This window comes from Haliotis cracherodii, unplaced genomic scaffold (genome assembly GCF_022045235.1).
Source record: "Haliotis cracherodii isolate W230 unplaced genomic scaffold, xgHalCrac1.p SCAF_2, whole genome shotgun sequence".
In the NCBI taxonomy this organism is placed as follows: Eukaryota; Metazoa; Mollusca; class Gastropoda; order Lepetellida; family Haliotidae; genus Haliotis; species Haliotis cracherodii.
The window spans coordinates 35,393,405-35,413,530 of NW_027266275.1; the positions used below are offsets into that span (position 1 = coordinate 35,393,405).

The 20,126-nt window shown below is 39.5% G+C and overlaps 1 protein-coding gene across 18 annotated transcripts in view; it reads right to left on the bottom strand.

Annotated features, from left to right (window-relative positions):
• LOC139468031 (calcium-activated potassium channel slowpoke-like) overlaps positions 1 to 20,126 on the bottom strand; it is a 140,944-nt gene that overhangs the window by 63,608 nt on the left and 57,210 nt on the right. For all 18 annotated transcript variants that reach the window (XM_071249714.1, XM_071249703.1, XM_071249708.1 and 15 more), the window contains exon 5: positions 8,100 to 8,211. In XM_071249714.1, the coding sequence (XP_071105815.1) occupies positions 8,100 to 8,211 (112 nt within the window). The remainder of the gene's footprint in view (positions 1 to 8,099; positions 8,212 to 20,126) is intronic.

Genomic DNA, 20,126 nt, shown 5'->3' on the forward strand with positions numbered 1-20,126 from the left:
GTGGGTGAGTGAGTGGTGTGGTGTGTGGGTGAGTGAGTGGTGTGGTGTGTGGGTGAGTGAGTGGTGTGGTGTGTGAGTGAGTGGTGTGGTGTGGTGTGGTGGGTGGTGCATGAGTTGTGTGGTGTGTGGTTGAGTGAGTGGTGTGGTGTGTGGGTGAGTGAGTGGTGTGGTGCGTGGGTGAGTGAGTGGTGTGGTGTGTGAGTGAGTGGTGTGGTGTGGTGTGGTGGGTGGTGCATGAGTTGTGTGGTGTGTGGTTGAGTGAGTGTGTGGTGTGTGGTTGAGTGTGTGGTGTGGTGTGTGGTTGAGTGAGTGGTGTTTGGTTGAGTGTGTGGTGTGTGGTGTGTGGTGTGTGGTTGAGTGAGTGGTGTGGTGTGTGGTTGAGTGAGTGTGTGGTGTGTGGTTGAGTGGTGTGGTGTGTGGTTGAGTGAGTGGTGTGGTGTGTGGTTGAGTGAGTGGTGTTTGGTTGAGTGTGTGGTGTGTGGTGTGTGGTGTGTGGTTGAGTGAGTGGTGTGGTGTGTGGTTGAGTGGTGTGGTGTGTGGTTGAGTGAGTGGTGTGTGGTTGAGTGAGTGGTGTGGTGTGTGGTTGAGTGAGTGGTGTTTGGTTGAGTGAGTGGTGTGGTGTGTGGTTGAGTGGTGTGGTGTGTGGTTGAGTGGTGTGGTGTGTGGTTGAGTGAGTGGTGTGTGGTTGAGTGAGTGGTGTGGTGTGTGGTTGAGTGAGTGGTGTTTGGTTGAGTGTGTGGTGTGTGGTGTGTGGTGTGTGGTTGAGTGAGTGGTGTGGTGTGTGGTTGAGTGGTGTGGTGTGTGGTTGAGTGGTGTGGTGTGTGGTTGAGTGAGTGGTGTGGTGTGTGGGTGAGTGAGTGGTGTGTGGTTGAGTGAGTGGTGTGGTGTGTGGTTGAGTGAGTGGTGTGTGGTTGAGTGAGTGGTGTGGTGTGTGGTTGAGTGAGTGGTGTTTGGTTGAGTGTGTGGTGTGTGGTGTGTGGTTGAGTGAGTGGTGTGGTGTGTGGTTGAGTGAGTGGTGTGGTGTGTGGTTGAGTGGTGTGGTGTGTGGTTGAGTGAGTGGTGTGGTGTGTGGGTGAGTGAGTGGTGTGGTGTGTGGGTGAGTGAGTGGTGTGGGTGAGTGGTGTGGTGTGTGGATGAGTGAGTGAATGAGAGGGTGGTTGGGTGTGGGTGAATGATTGAGTGGTTGGATGTGTGGATGAGTGAGTGAGTGAATAAGTGAGTGAATGAGTGTGTGGTTGGGTGTGTGGGTGAATGATTGAGTGAGCATGATTTTATGCTGCTGAAAGCAACATTCCAGCCACCGCTTCATGCACTGTCCCTATGTGAGGAGTAGAACCCAGGTCTTCGGCTTGACAAGGCATTCACCACAGGGCTACCTTATTGCTCAAATATGCTGATGTGAATGTGCATGCTCTACATTTAAACTGGAGAATCATAAAATACTTTGCCTACAGTCTACATTCTCACATTCATAAACAGATGAAAATAATAAATAAATGAGAATGCCTGAGTTATTTGTTTACCTTGGGGGTAGGTTACAAACCGATTAGTGATTGATAAGACAAATAGGGATAACAAATCTCTGAGCTAAACTGCTAAACTTAATATTATCCTCAAGAGTTCTGAATAAATTCGTGATTGATGTAATCAGAAAATATTTTATTTTGTGGACGTTTTTTATAAGGCAGAATCATTAGTAATATGATTCACTAGCAGAAATTACTGTTAATTCCTCCAGGTCATACAAACAGCCGGTAATCAGCTTAGGTTAATGCGATGATATTCTGTGGCCCTTTCCTCCGGGGACTCAAATACAGATTAATACTCAGCATATTCTGATCATAACATGTAAGATTCTGTAAGGGCATTGTTCCAATGAAGTCGACCCACAGAAATTTCCATTGTGCCTATTGCAAGCCATGTTCCTTTGGGAGTTCAAAGACAGGCTGGGTCATCCTGTTGCCGTAACTACAGCAAGATGGCATCATGGGATAGCCCGAACAATTCTCAGTGTCAGAGCGACATAAAAGATGCGACACTTCATTAGACGTGTGAGGAATTTCAATTCCCAACTGAGCATCCAATTACCCAAAACCGACATCCTGTCGAACTTGGTCAGACATGTTTAAAGGAATGGGGATGCAATATTAACTGCATACAGGATAACTAGGAGCCATCCTCGATTATCTAGGGTATCATACCTCCATTATATTATGATAAAAACTCTTGACCCATTTGCCACCCTAACTTCATTTTGAGTCCTGTTCGAAGGAAACAATCATTGAGCTAGTCACCCAATCACAAAACACAGCAGTCTCTTTTGCAGTTGCAACAAGCACTTTTATTGCCAGGACTTGAGTGACCTTGTGAAGGATTCAATGCAACTGGAATGCCTGACAGTAATATGGCTTCAGTCTCCCGATGTTGATCCCCAGGAAACAGGATTTCCAGCTTCAAATCCAACTCATGTATAAATCTTTCATTTGTTTAAACATATTGATGGCTTGCTCACACGAGGTCACACATTTTGAATATAGATGACAAACATTCAGAAGAGTTATTAATTGGTATTAGGAGAAAAGATTCAGATGATCGACGTAATTGTGAGAATATGCAGGAAATACCAAACTTAACCAACCCACCTGTTCATAAAATGAACTTGTCCGACATTGCCATTCAGGGAGTCATCATTATTAAAATTAAGGTAACTATTTTTAAGATTGCACATTTTATCAACATCCACCATCAATCGCTGTACATAATGTTGATATCTTAAGAAATAAACACAAGGTGTCCTCCATTAGACATGTTGTTTCTCACACAGAAACGATAAGTAAAGCCTATTTCTGGTGGCCCCCACCACAAGGTGTAAGAATATTCTCACCCACTCTCCCATGACAACCAATACAACAGACTAATAATTCGCCACCAAAAGCTGCAAGATTGCTGATGTGGTGTAAAGCAAATCACTCAATGATGCAGAGCTAAAGTTCTTCCCATGTTTGTTTCTTTATTTTTAATGTCACTCAGCAAATATTCCAGCTATATGGCAACGCCATGTAAATAATTGAGTCTTGATCAGACAATCCATTTATTGATATATTGTAAGCAACGATCCATGAAATCAACCATGTGACCGAGCCAGACAGCCCAATCCATTTGCATTCTCCTTAAGATGGTTTCTTGGGACCTATTCTAACCATTTCTGACCATGTTAAAACTAAGTTATTACATAAAACTCATACACGAAAATACTAAATGTTTCATAAGACTCCAGATGGGGAAATTGTCATGAAAGGAAGTGAACAGAGATCAAATGATTCTTTCCCAGCAATCAATTTTCCATTCCAGATTCTCAGTCCCCGAGGACATGATCTGTGTGTTCTCCTTACACAGAACACGGTATATGTTTCCCGTGGGTGGATTAACATCTTATCACATAGATTCCTGCCCTGGATATCTACCAGACAATCACTCTCATCTCACAAGGCGCACTCATGATTTATTCTGTCAACAATATGTGCAGCTTTCCAATACACACACAAAAGGATAAACATCAGCATCTGGAATAAATCACTGTTTAAATGATAAGGCAATGCTAAGGATGAATTCAGGGGGGAATCCTGGCAAAACTTTATTTTCGTAATTTAGCAAAACATTGTTTTCATAATTTTCATGGCAGAATACATGAAACAATCTCCAAATGTTCCCATTCAAGTCACGAGTAACAACATAAGGCCTGTGTTAAATATAGGATGAGAAGCTTAAAATTGTAGTTTCCCCAAATGATTGATTCACTGACTTGAGTTGAGGCAAGGCAAGGCCAGTTAATTTTGTTTTTCTTTTTTTTAATAATGTGAGTAAGCGTTTGTTGGTTTGTTGTTAAACACTGTGCTCAGCAATATTTCAGCTATATGACGGTGGTCTGTTAATAACTGAGTCAGGACCAGACAACCCAGTGATTAAAATCATGAGCATCGATGTATGCAATTGGAAGTATCCATGCATCAACCAAGTCTATGAGTCTGATCACCCAATCATGTCAGTCGCTTCTTACGACACGCATGGCTTGCTGGAGACTAATTCTAGCCCAGATCTTCATGGGGCAGATGAGTGAGTGAGGTAGTTGAGTTCGAAGACCAGAGCTTCAGTAATATTACAGCATGTCATCATATTGGAGGACCCAAAGTAACGCAGGTCATTTACCATTTGAGTGCTGACAGAACAGGGATCATCATAAACACAAATAAGAATTTGGACTCATGATTCTTGCATGACAAAGGGAGACAACTGCACAGCAAGCTGTGACTGCTCACAGCCATCAACGCCCTATATAAATATAAAAATCTGAACTGTTACAATTAGGACCATTTGACTGTGAAATATGATTCACATTAAAATACATTAACCATTTAACAATGAAACTATCATTCACTTCAGTCTGGGTTTGAAATAACACATCTAAATAACATTAGCAATTTGTGTCCTATTTGAATACACTTAACAGACCTTTAGCTCGAGGTGAAACTTGTAACTGAAGACAATATGATAAAAAACCAAGCAGGATGTTACTTATAAAGTAGTGTCATGTTTAGATCAAACTGTATAGCAAGCCAACATATAATTTTTTTAATAAATATTCATGGCCACCCCATGAAAATATTACAGAGTACATTTGTATCGATTTTACCATGCATCTATTCAAGCTACTGCTGTAGTTTGAGACACTTGATATTAGGGAGTTCGACACTTGAAAAAATTCTTGAATTCAAAATGTATATATTCTTCAAAATATCCATGTCAGAAACAAGCATTTAGAATAACAAAATATTCTCCTTTGTTGCACATTTGTTGACCTTAGTTTATAATGTATAACTATTTCAATCAATAAATGTTTTTGGGAAAAACATTAAAATAGATCAGTGAAGCTCTAGATTTTTAAAAATATTTGTTACATAGTATCTAAATACAGATTAAACAGGACAAACATGCAGGAACAGCAAAACCTTTTGTTTCTGAGCACCCTTGCTGGTAAAAGAAACTGCACCTCTCAGTTGATTTTGTAGGTCTGATTGAAAATATCTAAGTTAGAGATATGATATAAAAAATATGAACTATACTGGTGTTTAGTCAGCACTCAAAGGTTTCACCAAAGTGGTTAACGTCTAAGACCTGCATCCGTTTATCCTCCAGGAACAGCAAAACCTGTTGTTTCTGAACACCCTTGCTGGTAAAAGAAACTGCACCTCTCAGTTGATTTTGTAGGTATGATTGAAAATATCTAAGTTAGAGATATGATATCAAAAATATGAACTATACTGGTGTTTAGTCAGCACTCAAAGGTTTCACCAAAGTGGTTAACGTCTAAGACCTGCATCCGTTTTTCCTCCAACATTAAGGAGACACACTGTGATATAACTGGAATACTGTTCAAAGAAGCATTAAGCATTAAAGATCCAGGGTAGAATAGGTCTTCAGCAACCCATGCCTGTTGTAAAAGGCGACTATGCTTGTCGTAAAAGGCGACTAACGAGATTGGGTGGTCAGGCTTGCTGACTTGGTTGATACATGTCATCGATCCCAATTGCGTGGATCGATTCTCATGATGTCAATCACTGGATTGTCTGGTCCAGATTCGATTATTTACAGACTGCCGTCATATAGCTGGAATATTGCTGAGTGCGGCTTTAAACAGAAACAAACAAACAAACAAACACTCACTCAGCACTGAAATATACCTCTACATAGTTATATTTAAAAAAAAAAATTAATTCAAAGCTTTTATATATTAAAAAAGAAATTCATAATACACAACTGCTGATCGGTATCTTTGAAAATCCATAAATTTGCTTTTGGGGGCATACATCAAAAACATTTAAAACAAGTATCATGTGGATGCAAATTCATTTCTGCCCCAAGTCTTCATGAAACCAATTTATTTTTACACACAATTACCGAGCAACAGATCACTTTTTACAAACTGTTGCAGGAATGAGTGATGGTTAGATAACATACTCATATACAACAATAGTTCTTTAATTATTCATTTACATAAAAAACAAACTGAGTATACCTATTTTTGCCCCTGACAGTTTCCACACCCACACACTGCCACCTGGACACACCAGTGAGTCATACACTACATGATAGCTTTACACGGCTGTCATGACAAGCTGTTTAAAATGTCAGTGGTATTCTCTGAGCAAACCATACAAATCCAAACTTTATAAAGATATAATTAATATTTATTTTGGTTTCATATTCAGTAAACTATGTTTGTAATGAACAAACTAATAACGAGGGGCGGTGCGATAGCCTTGTGGTTAAAGCCGTAATGCCACAGACCCAGGTTCGATTCCCGACAAGGGTACAATGTGTGAAGCCCATTTCTGTTGTACCCCGCCGTGATATTGCTGGAATGTTGCTAAAAGCGGTGTAAAACCATACTCATTCACTGAATACGAACTCACGGATATAACAAACTGTTCCCGTCCATATGCTATTAACGAACTATGGTTATAACGAATTAAATAAGTGGTCACTTTGAGTTCGTTAAAAATGCGTTTACTGTATTGGCAATGCACGGTAACCAGATTAATGGACATAATTCTTCACTACAGAAAGACCACAGAGGTTTCATTTCCTTTTTCATTGCACTTACAAAGAACTTAAATGATATCAAAGTTTTTGATACATATATATCCCTTTTTGATAGTACTGATATAGGTGAATCTAGAGCCTTCTAAAGATACCACAGCTGAAATATGACACCTAAAATATCAGCATCAATAATGAACATAGTGTGGGTGGGGTTAAATGTGCTTCAGGACAGAGTTTCGGTTGTATCACAAAACAAACAAAGAGTTTTCAGAAGAACTGTTGTACTTGTAGTGCATGGATCAATAGATTTATGAGTGTGTGAGTTGGGTTTGACGCGGCTTTTAACAGTATTCCAGTTATATTATGGCGTGTCAGCTTAAAGTGGGAGGAGAGCCCGAAGTGATGCAGGTCTCAGATGTTTACCACTTCGGTGAAACCCCTGAGCACGGGTATGGTGCTGACAAACCTAGAAACATAATCGGGCTGAACCGGGATTCGAACTCACAATCATAATAGGTCAATAAGGGACATGAAGGTCAGAGTTGGATCAGTGAGAAAAACACCACGAACATGTAAAAAAGCTATTACACATAGAACATACAGTATGTCATATTTCAAAATAATACATAAATAAACTGTGGAGTAAACTGTGGAGTAAACTGTGGAATTAAAACCAAAAGTGACATTTCCAATATGGCTGCAGCAGAAGTCATGTTTGAAATCAAAGTTCTCTCCACAAGGTCTAGATGTATATACAATGTACACTAAAAAATAACATTCAGGCATCATGAAATATTTTTTTATGAAAATGTGTGCTAAGTTTTCACTACAAAATAATATCACCAAAAATATTCATGATCGGGTGTTCTGTAACTTCCTTGAGTAGTATATTACTGGCATTATCCATGCAAAGTTTCAGCTAAATGAGCCTCTAGATTTCAAGTGAAATATGCAAAATGTAAAACATAACTATTGCTGTATGGACTGTGTCCCATAACACAATCTTGAGATTAATAAATTCATAATAGACAGAAAAAAGCCAACTTTTAACAATTAACGTAAGAAGCTGGCCATTTATTATTTAGCAGACTCTGGGTTGTCCTGGAATGTTTGTTAGAGACAGAACTTTGTTTCTATCACTGCTTCAAAAAGAAATTGCCAAATTATGTTTGGTTATTTACAACAAGTACTTGTCAAAATATCCATCATGTCACCCCTTCCGACTGATCAATGTACACAAGACTTATTTATTTGTGTGTTATTCACTCGTGTGTTATATGCACTCCTAATTATGGGAAATTAAATGTATCTGTTGTATATAAACATTTCAGGCTGTCAGCATAAACCACGAAATTTACGATCTTTCAACCCTGATTTTTTCACCAATACAATGTTCTAATAAGAGCCCCTTATTTCTAACTTTGAGAGCGCCCTGGGCACTTATTACCTCGAATACGGTAATCACAAAAATACCAGGATGACCCTTGGGAAATTCTCACCTAGCCAGTTCCTGTCCAGGTAGATGGCCACAAAGGAAGGGGGGATTGTGAAGTAGTCTACAAATGAGAACAACTCCAACCAGAACCATAGCTTGTCGTTGGCGGCCACAAACTGCAACAGAGAGAACATGGACATTAATAAAATGATAGTCACTGACAGACATCAGTAAAATAGAAGTCACCTACATCATTGACATCTGTAAAATGGTCGTCACCTACATCATTGACATCTGTAAAATGGTCGTCACCCACACGGACATCAGTAAAATCGTCGTCACCTACATCATGGACATCTGTAAAATGGCTGTCACCTACATCATGGACATCAGTAAAATGGCTGTCACCTACATCATTGACATCTGTAAAATGGTCGTCACCTACACGGACATCAGTAAAATGGTCGTCACCTACATGGACATCAGTAAAATGGTCGTCACCTTCATCATGGACATCAGTAAAATGGTCGTCACCTACACGGACATCAGTAAAATGGTCGTCACCTACACAGACATCAGTAAAATGGTTGTCACCTACACGGACATCAGTAAAATGGTCGTCACCTACACGGACATCAGTAAAATGGTCGTCACCTACATCATGGACATCAGTAAAATGGTCGTCACCTACACGGACATCAGTAAAATGGTCGTCACCTTCACGGACATCAGTAAAATGGTCATCACCTACACGGACATCAGTAAAATGGTTGTCACCTACACGGACATCAGTAAAATGGTCGTCACCTACACGGACATCAGTAAAATGGTTGTCACCTACACGGACATCAGTAAAATGGTCGTCACCTACATCATGGACATCAGTAAAATGGTCGTCACCTACACGGACATCAGTAAAATGGTCGTCACCTACACGGACATCAGCAAAATGGTTGTCACCTACATCATGAACATCTGTAAAATGGTTGTCACCTACATCACGGACATCAGTAAAATGGTCGTCACCTACATCACGGACATCAGTAAAATGGTCGTCACCTACATGGACATCAGTAAAATGGCCGTCACCTACACGGACATCAGTAAAATGGTCGTCACCTACACGGACATCAGTAAAATGGTCGTCACCTACACGGACATCAGTAAAATGGTCGTCACCTACACGGACATCAGTAAAATGGTCGTCACCTACACGGACATCAGTAAAATGATTGTCACCTTCATCATGGACATCAGTAAATGGTCGTCACGTACACGGACATCAGTAAAATGGTCGTCACCTACACGGACATCAGTAAAATGGTTGTCACCTATTCTCATAGTTCACTTCTCAGTAAACAAAAATGTAAGTTTCATTTATTAAATGAACATTATTTTCAAATAATGTTTTTCTTAAAACAAAAACTACCAAAGAACTGATTTTATTTCAATCAATATATCATATATAATATCTCATATATCAAAATGAATGACCTTTGTTTGCAATTCAAGGCAGAACTAGAAACGTTCCCCCCTATTTAGACCACACATTAGTATTTCACATCAAGTCACCGGTCCTTTCTTTGCACAGGGAAAAAACTACAATTTATTAACATAATTGTCAGTCCTCCGATCACCACACTGACAGTCCCTGGCATCAAGAAGCTGCCTCATTACAATTCATCATCCAGGAGAAGCCCTGTTGTGATGTGTGCCATTTCCAGGCAAAGCACTTAATAAGGTCATCCCCCATTGTAAATAGCTCTAGAAATCACCTTCTGGAGGGTCGTCAGATTGATCTAGGAACATATCTGTTCTCAGTTCTATTGAGTTACATATTGTAGAACATTCAGGGACAGGAATTCAGGTTTTCCACACATTGCCATCAGATCAATGCCATGTAAGTTAAGGCGTAATGTAGAACAATAGATTGGCACGGGCATAACACACTTGTGAAGTTGATAATTATACTGTGCAAATTCCTATATGCAAGGGATTGGTGCAGGGTTCTTGAAAGTGATGATATCAACTTGATAGCTTGCTGTATATAGAAGTTCACTTGACATAGGTACACATTAACAAGAAGGTCGTGGTGCCACAGAGTCCCATTTCACAAAGTGATCCTAGCACTACGATAGTCGTAAGCCTGTGTTAAAGTATGGGAGTTACGATCACCTTAGCGCTACGATCACTTTGTGGAATGTGGCCTTTAGCATGTAACACAACACTACTGGTAGCTAGGCTAGGAGTGAGAGCATCTTTCTTTAGATGTATATGGACCAAGGTTTCTATAGTCATGGTCACCTAGCATGCATTAAGTCATAAATATCAACAACAGTAATTGAGGAGTCAAAGTTGCACAGCTTGTTCATGTTGGCTGACAGTAAATGTACAATACAATCGGGATGAGGATTAATAATTGTGATAAGCATCTTACAAGTAATGTCAGCTGAGCGATTCTAGACATATATATGTCATGGCTACATGGTAATTAACCTTGGACTTAAATGTTCATTCTGACAACGGTTATCATCAACATGTCGCTATGACAACACATTGGAAGATATATTTACGGTTATTAAAAGAGCTTTTAATTAAGACCGAAAAGTTCTAGAAGAGGTTTCGTGTTCAGTCTCATTACATCTAAGTCTCGCATCATGACTCCAATCCCAGGGATATTTGCCCTGTTGTACCGCTGTAATGGTTTACAGGTTATGGTGCTCCAGATAACTGGATAATCTTGGCCCTAGGCTTGCTTTGTTTTAAAAAGGTACAGTATTATACATGTTTTTGCAAAGGGATCTATAAGTAGTTTGGGATTGTGCATATCCATCTTGAACATGGAGGTTTAATAGTATATGATGATATGTGCAGATATCACATGGACCAGTTAAATACATAAAAAACCCACATAAACTTGATCTGAGTATATGGGATGTTCTTAGACATTCTATTTATTACTTGGTTTCTGATCCACAAAACCAAATGACTTGAAGTTCTGAAATGAATCTTATTTGATTCCCAAACATTCGTAAACTTCGTGGGAGTTTGTCACACTGTGTGTTCAGTTCCAAATTCAATTTAGCGCGGTTAAATCTACAGGTAACCTAGCTCTACAGTGAAAATACAGTATGTTTATCTCCTAATTCAAACCAGTATTTATTGGTTTGAATGGCCTTAGAAAAAGCAAGTCCAATTGGTTTATTACTCAATAACGAATTGTATGAACCACACATAATCATCAATATTGCAGTCACATATCTTTGTAGTTTTATCACAAAGACCTATTGCAACATATGGTGTTATTCTCAAACGAATGATGAAATTGATGCGAAAAATGTGAGTTGCCTTGCTTGTATTAAAAAACAACATTATATTCTGGACATACTGGAGTTTATGGTTAGGCAACATTCACTGTACTTGCTGGAAACAATATGATGAATCACGTAACAGACCACCCACTCAACAATGTGATACAATGAATCACGTAACAGACCACCCACTCAACAATTCATACGTTTAAACTTTTGACGTATTTGAAGTATTACTGTGTTAAACTCAGTTGGATTATGCCGTTGATCGTGTAGGTGTCAGCCTATTCACACTCAACAGTATAATTCTAAAAACGTTATAAATATATATAAACTCGTGAATAGTTCTGGTATCTGACGAGCGAAAGCACAATGAATCACGTAACAGACCACCCACTCAACAATGTGATACAATGAATCACGTAACAGACCACCCACTCAACAATGTGATACAATGAATCACGTAACAGACCACCCACTCAACAATGTGATACAATGAATTACATAATAGAGCTCCAACTCAACACTTTGATACAGTGATAGCGTTTCTCACATCTTTCTGCGTCAAGCCTAGTCACAGTTTCTTGGCAAAAGTTGATCAAGCCGATATGACAGCATGTATGATGGCATCTATATTCTTGGTGTACTTCAGTTAATCATATAATGATAGAAATAGTGCTCACCTGCATGGTTTGTAAGAAAAATATACACTGTTATTCAATCAAACAGCTATCACGCCACACTATTCCTTGGTACTCAGTTCTGGTGTTGTTTTTGCAGTTTAATGAGACAGTGGTTTTAATTTTCAAAGGTAGGTCTACTTGTAACATGAAACATTTTAGTGTACATATCTGTTGTCTCAGTAGTTAATAAGTTCAAGTATTCCTACATACTTGTGCAGACGTCCACAGTTATGCCCTTAGTGACTAATGAACCTTGACACTTGTCCCCAGTGAGGCCCTGGCCCATCAGACCTCATTGACAGGTGCCCTGACCTCACTCTGACCTCCATGAAAGCTCTTGAAGTAAAGATCTCCAGAGGTAGATCATAACTGTATATTGATAGAGATAAATAACCAAATCAACTGCATTGTTCTGGCTGTCGTAATCTCTGATGCCACACTCCAGTATTTGCTTTAACATGTTATACAGCATGCCGTCCGTGGGGATTGTGGATTGGACAATAAAGGAGACCAGTGAGACCACCTCATCTGTTTCATATTTAGATCTATGCATAAAGATTCAGAGTGACTCTCCACAAGACTGTATGACAAAAGGGATGACTTCAACTTTCAAATAATTAACTTTCCCTTCATGTCGAGCAATATTCCAACAGCTCCAGCCTTTGGTGTTTACATTTCGCAACTTTTGATATGAATCGAACACGCTCTTTCTACAAAGATTTCAAATAGCATCATACGACTCTTGCTCAGAAGTTGTTGATCAAGGTTACACCATTCAAGGCCTCAGTTAAGCTTTCAAAAAGTTTTATGGTAGACATGTGGAGGACATTTCCAAATTTGACGCATCAGTGACAAACCATATGTTCCCATGTTTTTTCAGGTGAACACTTGACTTGCCTTTGCATGTGTTTGTGACAGGTGCCACTGGTGGGGCAGGATACGCTCACCTTTTCACGAACACCTAGTGTAATTACTATTTGATAGTGATTCATGAACACATGCTCACGATATAGTCAGAATTGTACAATCGACTCCGCTTTATGCAGTGATTTCTACTGGATATTGAAAGGGTTTAGTTGGTTTATATTTATTTGAATATAACAAAGAATCAGGGAAAGATACTCTTAAGTTGCCACATGGGGGTTACATGTTAGAATACGTCCCCAGAACCCTTTGCTGGTCGTAACAGGCAACTTAATAAATTGGATGGTCAGGCTTATTGGTAAATATGTCATCTGAATCGTTGCCCACAATACCAAGCAAGTCAATGTTAAAGCATGGGAGTTATGATCATCATAGTGCTAAGATGATTAGGTGAAATGGGACCCTGGTAAAAATATATATTCATATTTCACTGATATTTTTTACTATCAACCTGATACACATAATGGATTGTCTGGTCCAGACTTTTATTTACAGATAGTCATCAAATAGCTGGAATACTGCTGAGTGGATGTCAAACAACATACTTTACCATAGACTTACAATAGTCATGCTTGATGAAACTTTGTCAACAGTCATGTTTTTTTTCTAATTTTAATTTTTTTTATGCCTGTTGGTTTTGTAATAAAAAAATAGAAATTCTGACCATCCATCATTCTCAACTTAACCAGAGACAATTCAGAACAAAACATAATAAAGTCCATTCACCAATCTACTCAATCATCAGTCATATTTGGAGAAGGTCACTAAAACCAAAACAAAGAGAGAGACATCACTTTTCTGTATAGGCCTTTATAAGAAACCATTTCCCCTCCATATTGATGAACAACACTGAGAGACATTGTCCCCTATCTCATCTGCCTATACTTATTGTTCATCTGCAACTTCTCTGCGTAAATTGAACACTGTGTCATTGTCAGAAAACTTGTAATGAACATTGTCTGGACATGTTTGTCAAGTCCAAGCTGGCAGGATAATAAGGTTTCAGTGTATAATTCTAAACTACATGATAAATGGCATTATTTTGGTGACAAAGAAGGGCTATTATAATAATGATGATAGAGGCCCATTGTTAACCGCATGAGATCCCCATAATAGTGTGTTTCTGGCTTATCTCTGCACTTCCCAATACTGCATAGTCAGGACGTTGTAAGAGATTACAAAATTGGAATCGGGTGCCGTCAATGCTTGTTTATTTAACGCTGTAACTCAGCAATATTCCAGCTATATGACATCGGCCTGTAAATAATTGTGTCTGGCCTGACAAACCAGTGATTGATATTGTGAGCAACAATCCATGCTGTCGATGTACAATGACACACAACCAACCAAGTCAGCAAGCCTGACGACCCGATCCATTAAGTCCCCTCTTACGACCTGCATGGGTTGTTTATGTCCAACTCTAACCCAAAGTCCACATTACAGAGGTGCATGACCCAACAATGAAACATTATCACCTGGTGAAAAGGCTCGTGCACACACATCAAAGGGGCTTAAAGTAATTATTATGACATAATGATACAGCTGGAATATTGCTGAGTGCACACAGCATCTCGTCTACCAACAACGTTCATCACCTCACTGGTTTCCACAGCACAACAATACTTAAACAGTAAAGATACAAGGCAGATTCACATACACTAAGTGAAATATCATGTAATCTATGGAAAGACCATTGATCTCTTCGAGCGGTACAATTTGCATAGAGACACATGTTGCCTTTTTTTATATCAGAATGTTTATTCTATCAAATCCCTGATAAAAAGAGATTATTGTCTGAAAATGTTTCCATATTATATTACATCATATTTAGAATAAAAATTGTATTATAAAAGCCTTTGGCTAGCTTAATGCATTTTTTTATTCATAATATATAATATTACAATATGGAAACACATTAGGGTAATAATCTCTTATCCTGTAATATATTTCTTTAAATAATTCATAAAGACATAATTTTATCACCATGTTCACTGAAGTAACTTTAGAAAACACATATGAACACAATGTTTTATTGAAATGCCCCACTTATGATACGGGGGCACGGGTTGCCCAGTCTTCTAAGGCGCCGTGATTTCGCTGTGCAGAGTTGCGTCCCTTGGGCACACCAGCAACCTGTGATTGTGGGTTCGAATCCCGGTTCGCCCCGATTAAGTTTCTAAGTTTGTCAGCACCATACCCATGCTTGTGTGTTTCACCTAAGTGGTAAACATCTCAGAGACCTGCATCTCTTCGGGCTTTCCCCCCACATCAAGCTGACATGCTGCGATATAACTGGAAAACTGTTAAAAGCGGCTTTAAACCCAACTCACTCACTCACTTATGATACAATGCCGTGATTTGCAATGATTGGCTTGCTGACAGAAACACACACCCATAAGAAAGCCCCAAGATTACGTTGTTGTGGATGTTAGTCAATACCTTATTGAGCAGGAAGACACTGCATCGTGTAGGAGGTTATTAAAGCAGTCCCTTTGAGGTGACCTCATTTACATGTTAACATGATCATGACACCAAGTTTGTCGGATTGGTTTATCGCATCAATAGTTGAAAAATCATATCCTTCAAAGTTTCAATATTTTTAAGTAAGGTCGTGAGATTGCAATATGTGCCTTCGTTGAAAAAAACTTTTAAAAAAGTAAGGTCTCCTGCTACCTCATATAACTAATGCATTGTGGTACTGAAAACCCTGGCAACTTTTAACCTATGAGTGTTTACAGTAAACAAACCCTGGCATCCTTTAACCTGTGTGTTTACTATAAACAAACCCTGACATCCTTCAACCTGTGTGTTTACAGTAAATAAACCCTGGCATCCTTCAACATATGGGTGTTTACCGTAAACAAACCCTGGCATCCTTCAACCTGTGGCGTTTACAGTAAACAAACCCTGGCATCCTACAACCTGTGTGTTTACAGTAAACAAACCATGGCATCCTTCAACATATGGGTGTTTACAGTAAACAAACCCTGGCATCCTTCAACCTGTGTGTTTACAGTAAACAAACCCTGGCATCCTTCAACATATTGTTGTTTACAGTAAACAAACACTGGCATCCTGCAACATATGGGTGTTTACAGTAAACAAATCCTGGCATCCTTCAACATATGGGTGTTTACAGTAAACAATACATCTTCCAATCTATGGGAGTGTATTGTAAACTCTGACATCCTTGAACTCAGGAGTATATCTAGGATACTTACAGAGTTGCTGGTGCAACATTCAGATCAATAATACTCTTCATACCAAGACAAGTTAAGTGGCTCGAGACATGGGCAGATTATTGCCTTTGTGAAGCTTTGTTCCTGAATATTGATCCATTCATCTCCTGCTTCAGGGACATAGGTGGCTCAAATCCACTAGGATTTCAACAAATGGCACTTTTCTAACAATTTATTCCTGATCTTGCGCAGATAATAGCCAACACAAAGTTTTTCTATAATAATTGGTTAGTGAGAGAGTGATGGTGGTAAAACCCCTACGCACAGGTATGGTGCTGACAATCATAAATCAGCTCCAATTGGAATTCAAACCCATGACCACACCAACGATACTACATTATATAGGACACCAACATTCCACAGGAAACTAAGGACACCCATATTACATAGGCTACTAAGGACACCCACATTCCATACTCTACTAAGGACACCCACATTACATAGGCTACCAAGGACACCCACATTCCATAGGCTACTAAGGACACCCACATTAAATAGGCTACTAAGGGCACCCACATTCCATAGGAAACTAAGGACACCCACATTAAATAGGACACCATTGATATTACTTTGCTGTGCAAGGTGAGTTCTGACCCTAAGGCAGGGAAACCTATGATCTTGGGTTCGAATCCCGAATTCTGGCATGCCTAAAGGGCCAAGGGAATTGCAGTACCTAAGACAGATGGGTCTCCTGGACAATCAATAGTTGTATAGATGGTCAGGATGAGTGAGCTACATCAAAGCAAGTTGGCTTAATGTCAGAGGGAAGCCAACATTCTCACTAGCAGGCTGTATATGGTTACATTATTGAAACCCAAACATAGGTATAGTGCTGACAGTATTCGAACCAATGATAATCAGATCCTAGCACTGTCAAAGGAGGCCACTCTGCAAATTATGACACCTTACATCTTCCTGGAAACCCCTGCATGGATGTTGGCATGTCATGTTTGCAGAACATGAAGGCAAGGGACCATTAAATGTCATATGAGGATTCTATAACCAAAAGCTCATGAACTCATGAACATTTTTGGTTGTGTAGTTTTTGGTTTTATATTTGACCAAATAGTCCCCTTCTTTATGATAGAGCATAGTGCAACATATGGTCAAATTGCTGACACCATAGACCATAACACTGATTCCCTATTCACCTCCTTGTGGTATTTAAGTAAATGGACTCTTATGCATCTACCTGTCATAGAATTGATTATGATTAACAAAAGTGAATTCCATCTAGAGCAACAAAAGAGCTGTGAAAATATTCCTGATGTACACATTCTTCCAAACCATACTCAGGAATGCTAGATCTATATTCACTGCTCCAGCATTTCTGACAGTCACGGGACTTCTGTATCTAGCATTTGTTGATCACATTTGTGAGTTCCTGCCTCATGGCCGAGTCTCGTCGGTTGGGTAATGCCATATTTCACACCTGTGCACCTAGCCACCTCTGTCAGGCCTTGTACATACATCCAAATGCCAGCACAGCTACTTATGGTTGAACCAATCTGTTAATGTTAATGCTACTGATATGGTTGTACTGCCATAGATTGTCTGCTGTCAGTTTCCCAGATAGTACCGTACCAAAACTACTTGTAAGGTTAACAAGATTTTCACATTTAGTGTAAATACATTCAAATGCCAGGTACTATTCCAGCACATTTTCTACTTATGGTTGGGTCAATCTGTTCCGTGCTACAGGCATAGTTATACCGTCATAGAATGAAATCTGCCTTGAGTCTCTTAAAGACTACAAAAAGAATATCTATATCTTCGGCTACGAGGAATTACGGCATATCCTCCCTGTGTGAAAAAAATTGCTAATTCTGAATCTTGGCAAGGAAAAGTCAACAATAATACATAAGGGGAGACAATCCATGTCTGAGTTGCTGGCATGTTATTTTTTATAATACCAATAGTCGTATTGCTGAGAAAATGTAGAAACATGGTTTTCTGGTCTCACTGGGAGACATTATCTAAGTTGATTGACTCATGTCATGTATATAATGTACATCATGTACAATGGATGATGTGATCTTCATCTAACTGCAACAATATGTTCATATGACATCCTGTTTGCTATTGGACTCTGCATATCTTCATCTAACTGCAACAATGTCTTCATATGACATCCTTTGTTGTTGTTGTTGGTTTGTTGTTTTACACCACACTCAGCAATATTCCAGCTATATGACGGCGGTCTGTAAATAATCGAGTCTGGACCAGACAATCCAGTGATTGACATCAAGAGCATCAATCCACGCAATTAGGATCGACATGCATCAACCAAGTCAGCGAGCCTGACCACCTTATCTCATTAGTCGCCTCTTACGACAAGCATAGTCGCCTTTTACTGCAAGCATGGGTTGCTGAAGACCTATTCTACCCCAGGCCTGCACAGGTCTCATATGACATCCTGCTGCTATTGGACTCTCAACATATAATGAAAACAATGAAACTGGGAAGTTTATATCCCATATAGCTAACACTGCAGTACAACATTCAATTGCCAGATGCTGTTACAACTACTGACCGGTTAGGTCAATCTGTTAAAGCTAACAGGGTACCCATGCTGCCATAGAATGTACTGATCGGTTAGGTCAATCTGTTAAAGCTAACAGGGTACCTATGCTGCCATAGAATGTACTGATCGGTTAGGTCAATCTGTTAAAGCTAACACGGTACCTATGCTGCCATAGAATGTACTGATCGGTTAGGTCAATCTGTTAAAGCTAACACGGTACCTATGCTGCCATAGAATGTACTGATCGGTTAGGTCAATCTGTTAAAGCTAACACGGTACCTATGCTGCCATAGAATGTACTGATCGGTTAGGTCAATCTGTTAAAGCTAACAGGGTACCCATGCTGCCATAGAATGTACTGATCGGTTAGGTCAATCTGTTAAAGCTAACACGGTACCTATGCTGCCATAGAATGTACTGATCGGTTAGGTCAATCTGTTAAAGCTAACACGGTACCTATGCTGCCATAGAATGTACTGACCAGTTAGGTCAATCTGTTAAAGCTAACAGGGTACCTATGCTGCCATAGAATGTCTTATCAGGGCTTAGTCTCAGTCATGCCACTGCAGCACAACTTCTTGTGAGGGTTACATGGTTCTTGCGTTCAGTGCTTCAGTGCTTCAGGCTGTTCAAAAATAGAATTAAGCCTACTAAGGCACAACTGCTTATGGTTTGGGAACAAATTGGTTTACATCGCAAAGGATGTTTCTCGGCTATTCACAGTTATCTGCTTAGACTCCTTTCAAGCATTATTTTTTCATATGTGAAATTTAAACTTGCGTAGACGATCGAATATCCTGTCTGTTGGCTGTTAAACAACTTGAAAATTTACGACCCTATCCTTCTAGAGAACTATTGATCTCTTGTATCTTAAATAGTCTTAAGTATTACAGCATCTTTTATCATCATTGAAACACATTATGGCACACATAGAATGGGTTTCACACATTTAAGGAACCATGAATGACTAGTGGGTATAAGTGCAGCAACTTTGTGCAGTGTTGTCTCCCTTAGCTGACAGGATCTGCTTAGTGTGGATTTGAATATAAGATTCACCCCAGTTTGTCAGAAGCATACAATTTGTTCATAGTTTACTATTAACATCCTGAAACATTTTGCACTTCTTCCCAACTGAGGCTGATGAACAATGAAATAACAAGAATACTTAAAGGTTTAGCAGTGATAACCCAAATCCCATCATTTAACCAGTTTGGGAATCTGGCACCTGCTTAAGGCAGAACACAGGCTGCAATGAAGCTTTTGACAAGTCGTTACAATCAGAGCCATGGTGGTTGCAACACTATCGATGGTCAAAGGATGTGACAGGTGCACACTCATCACTTCCTTGCTCCTCTCCAGGCTCTGGGAAACTGTCCGATCAATAGCCTGGAAAGGACACTGATGCTCATG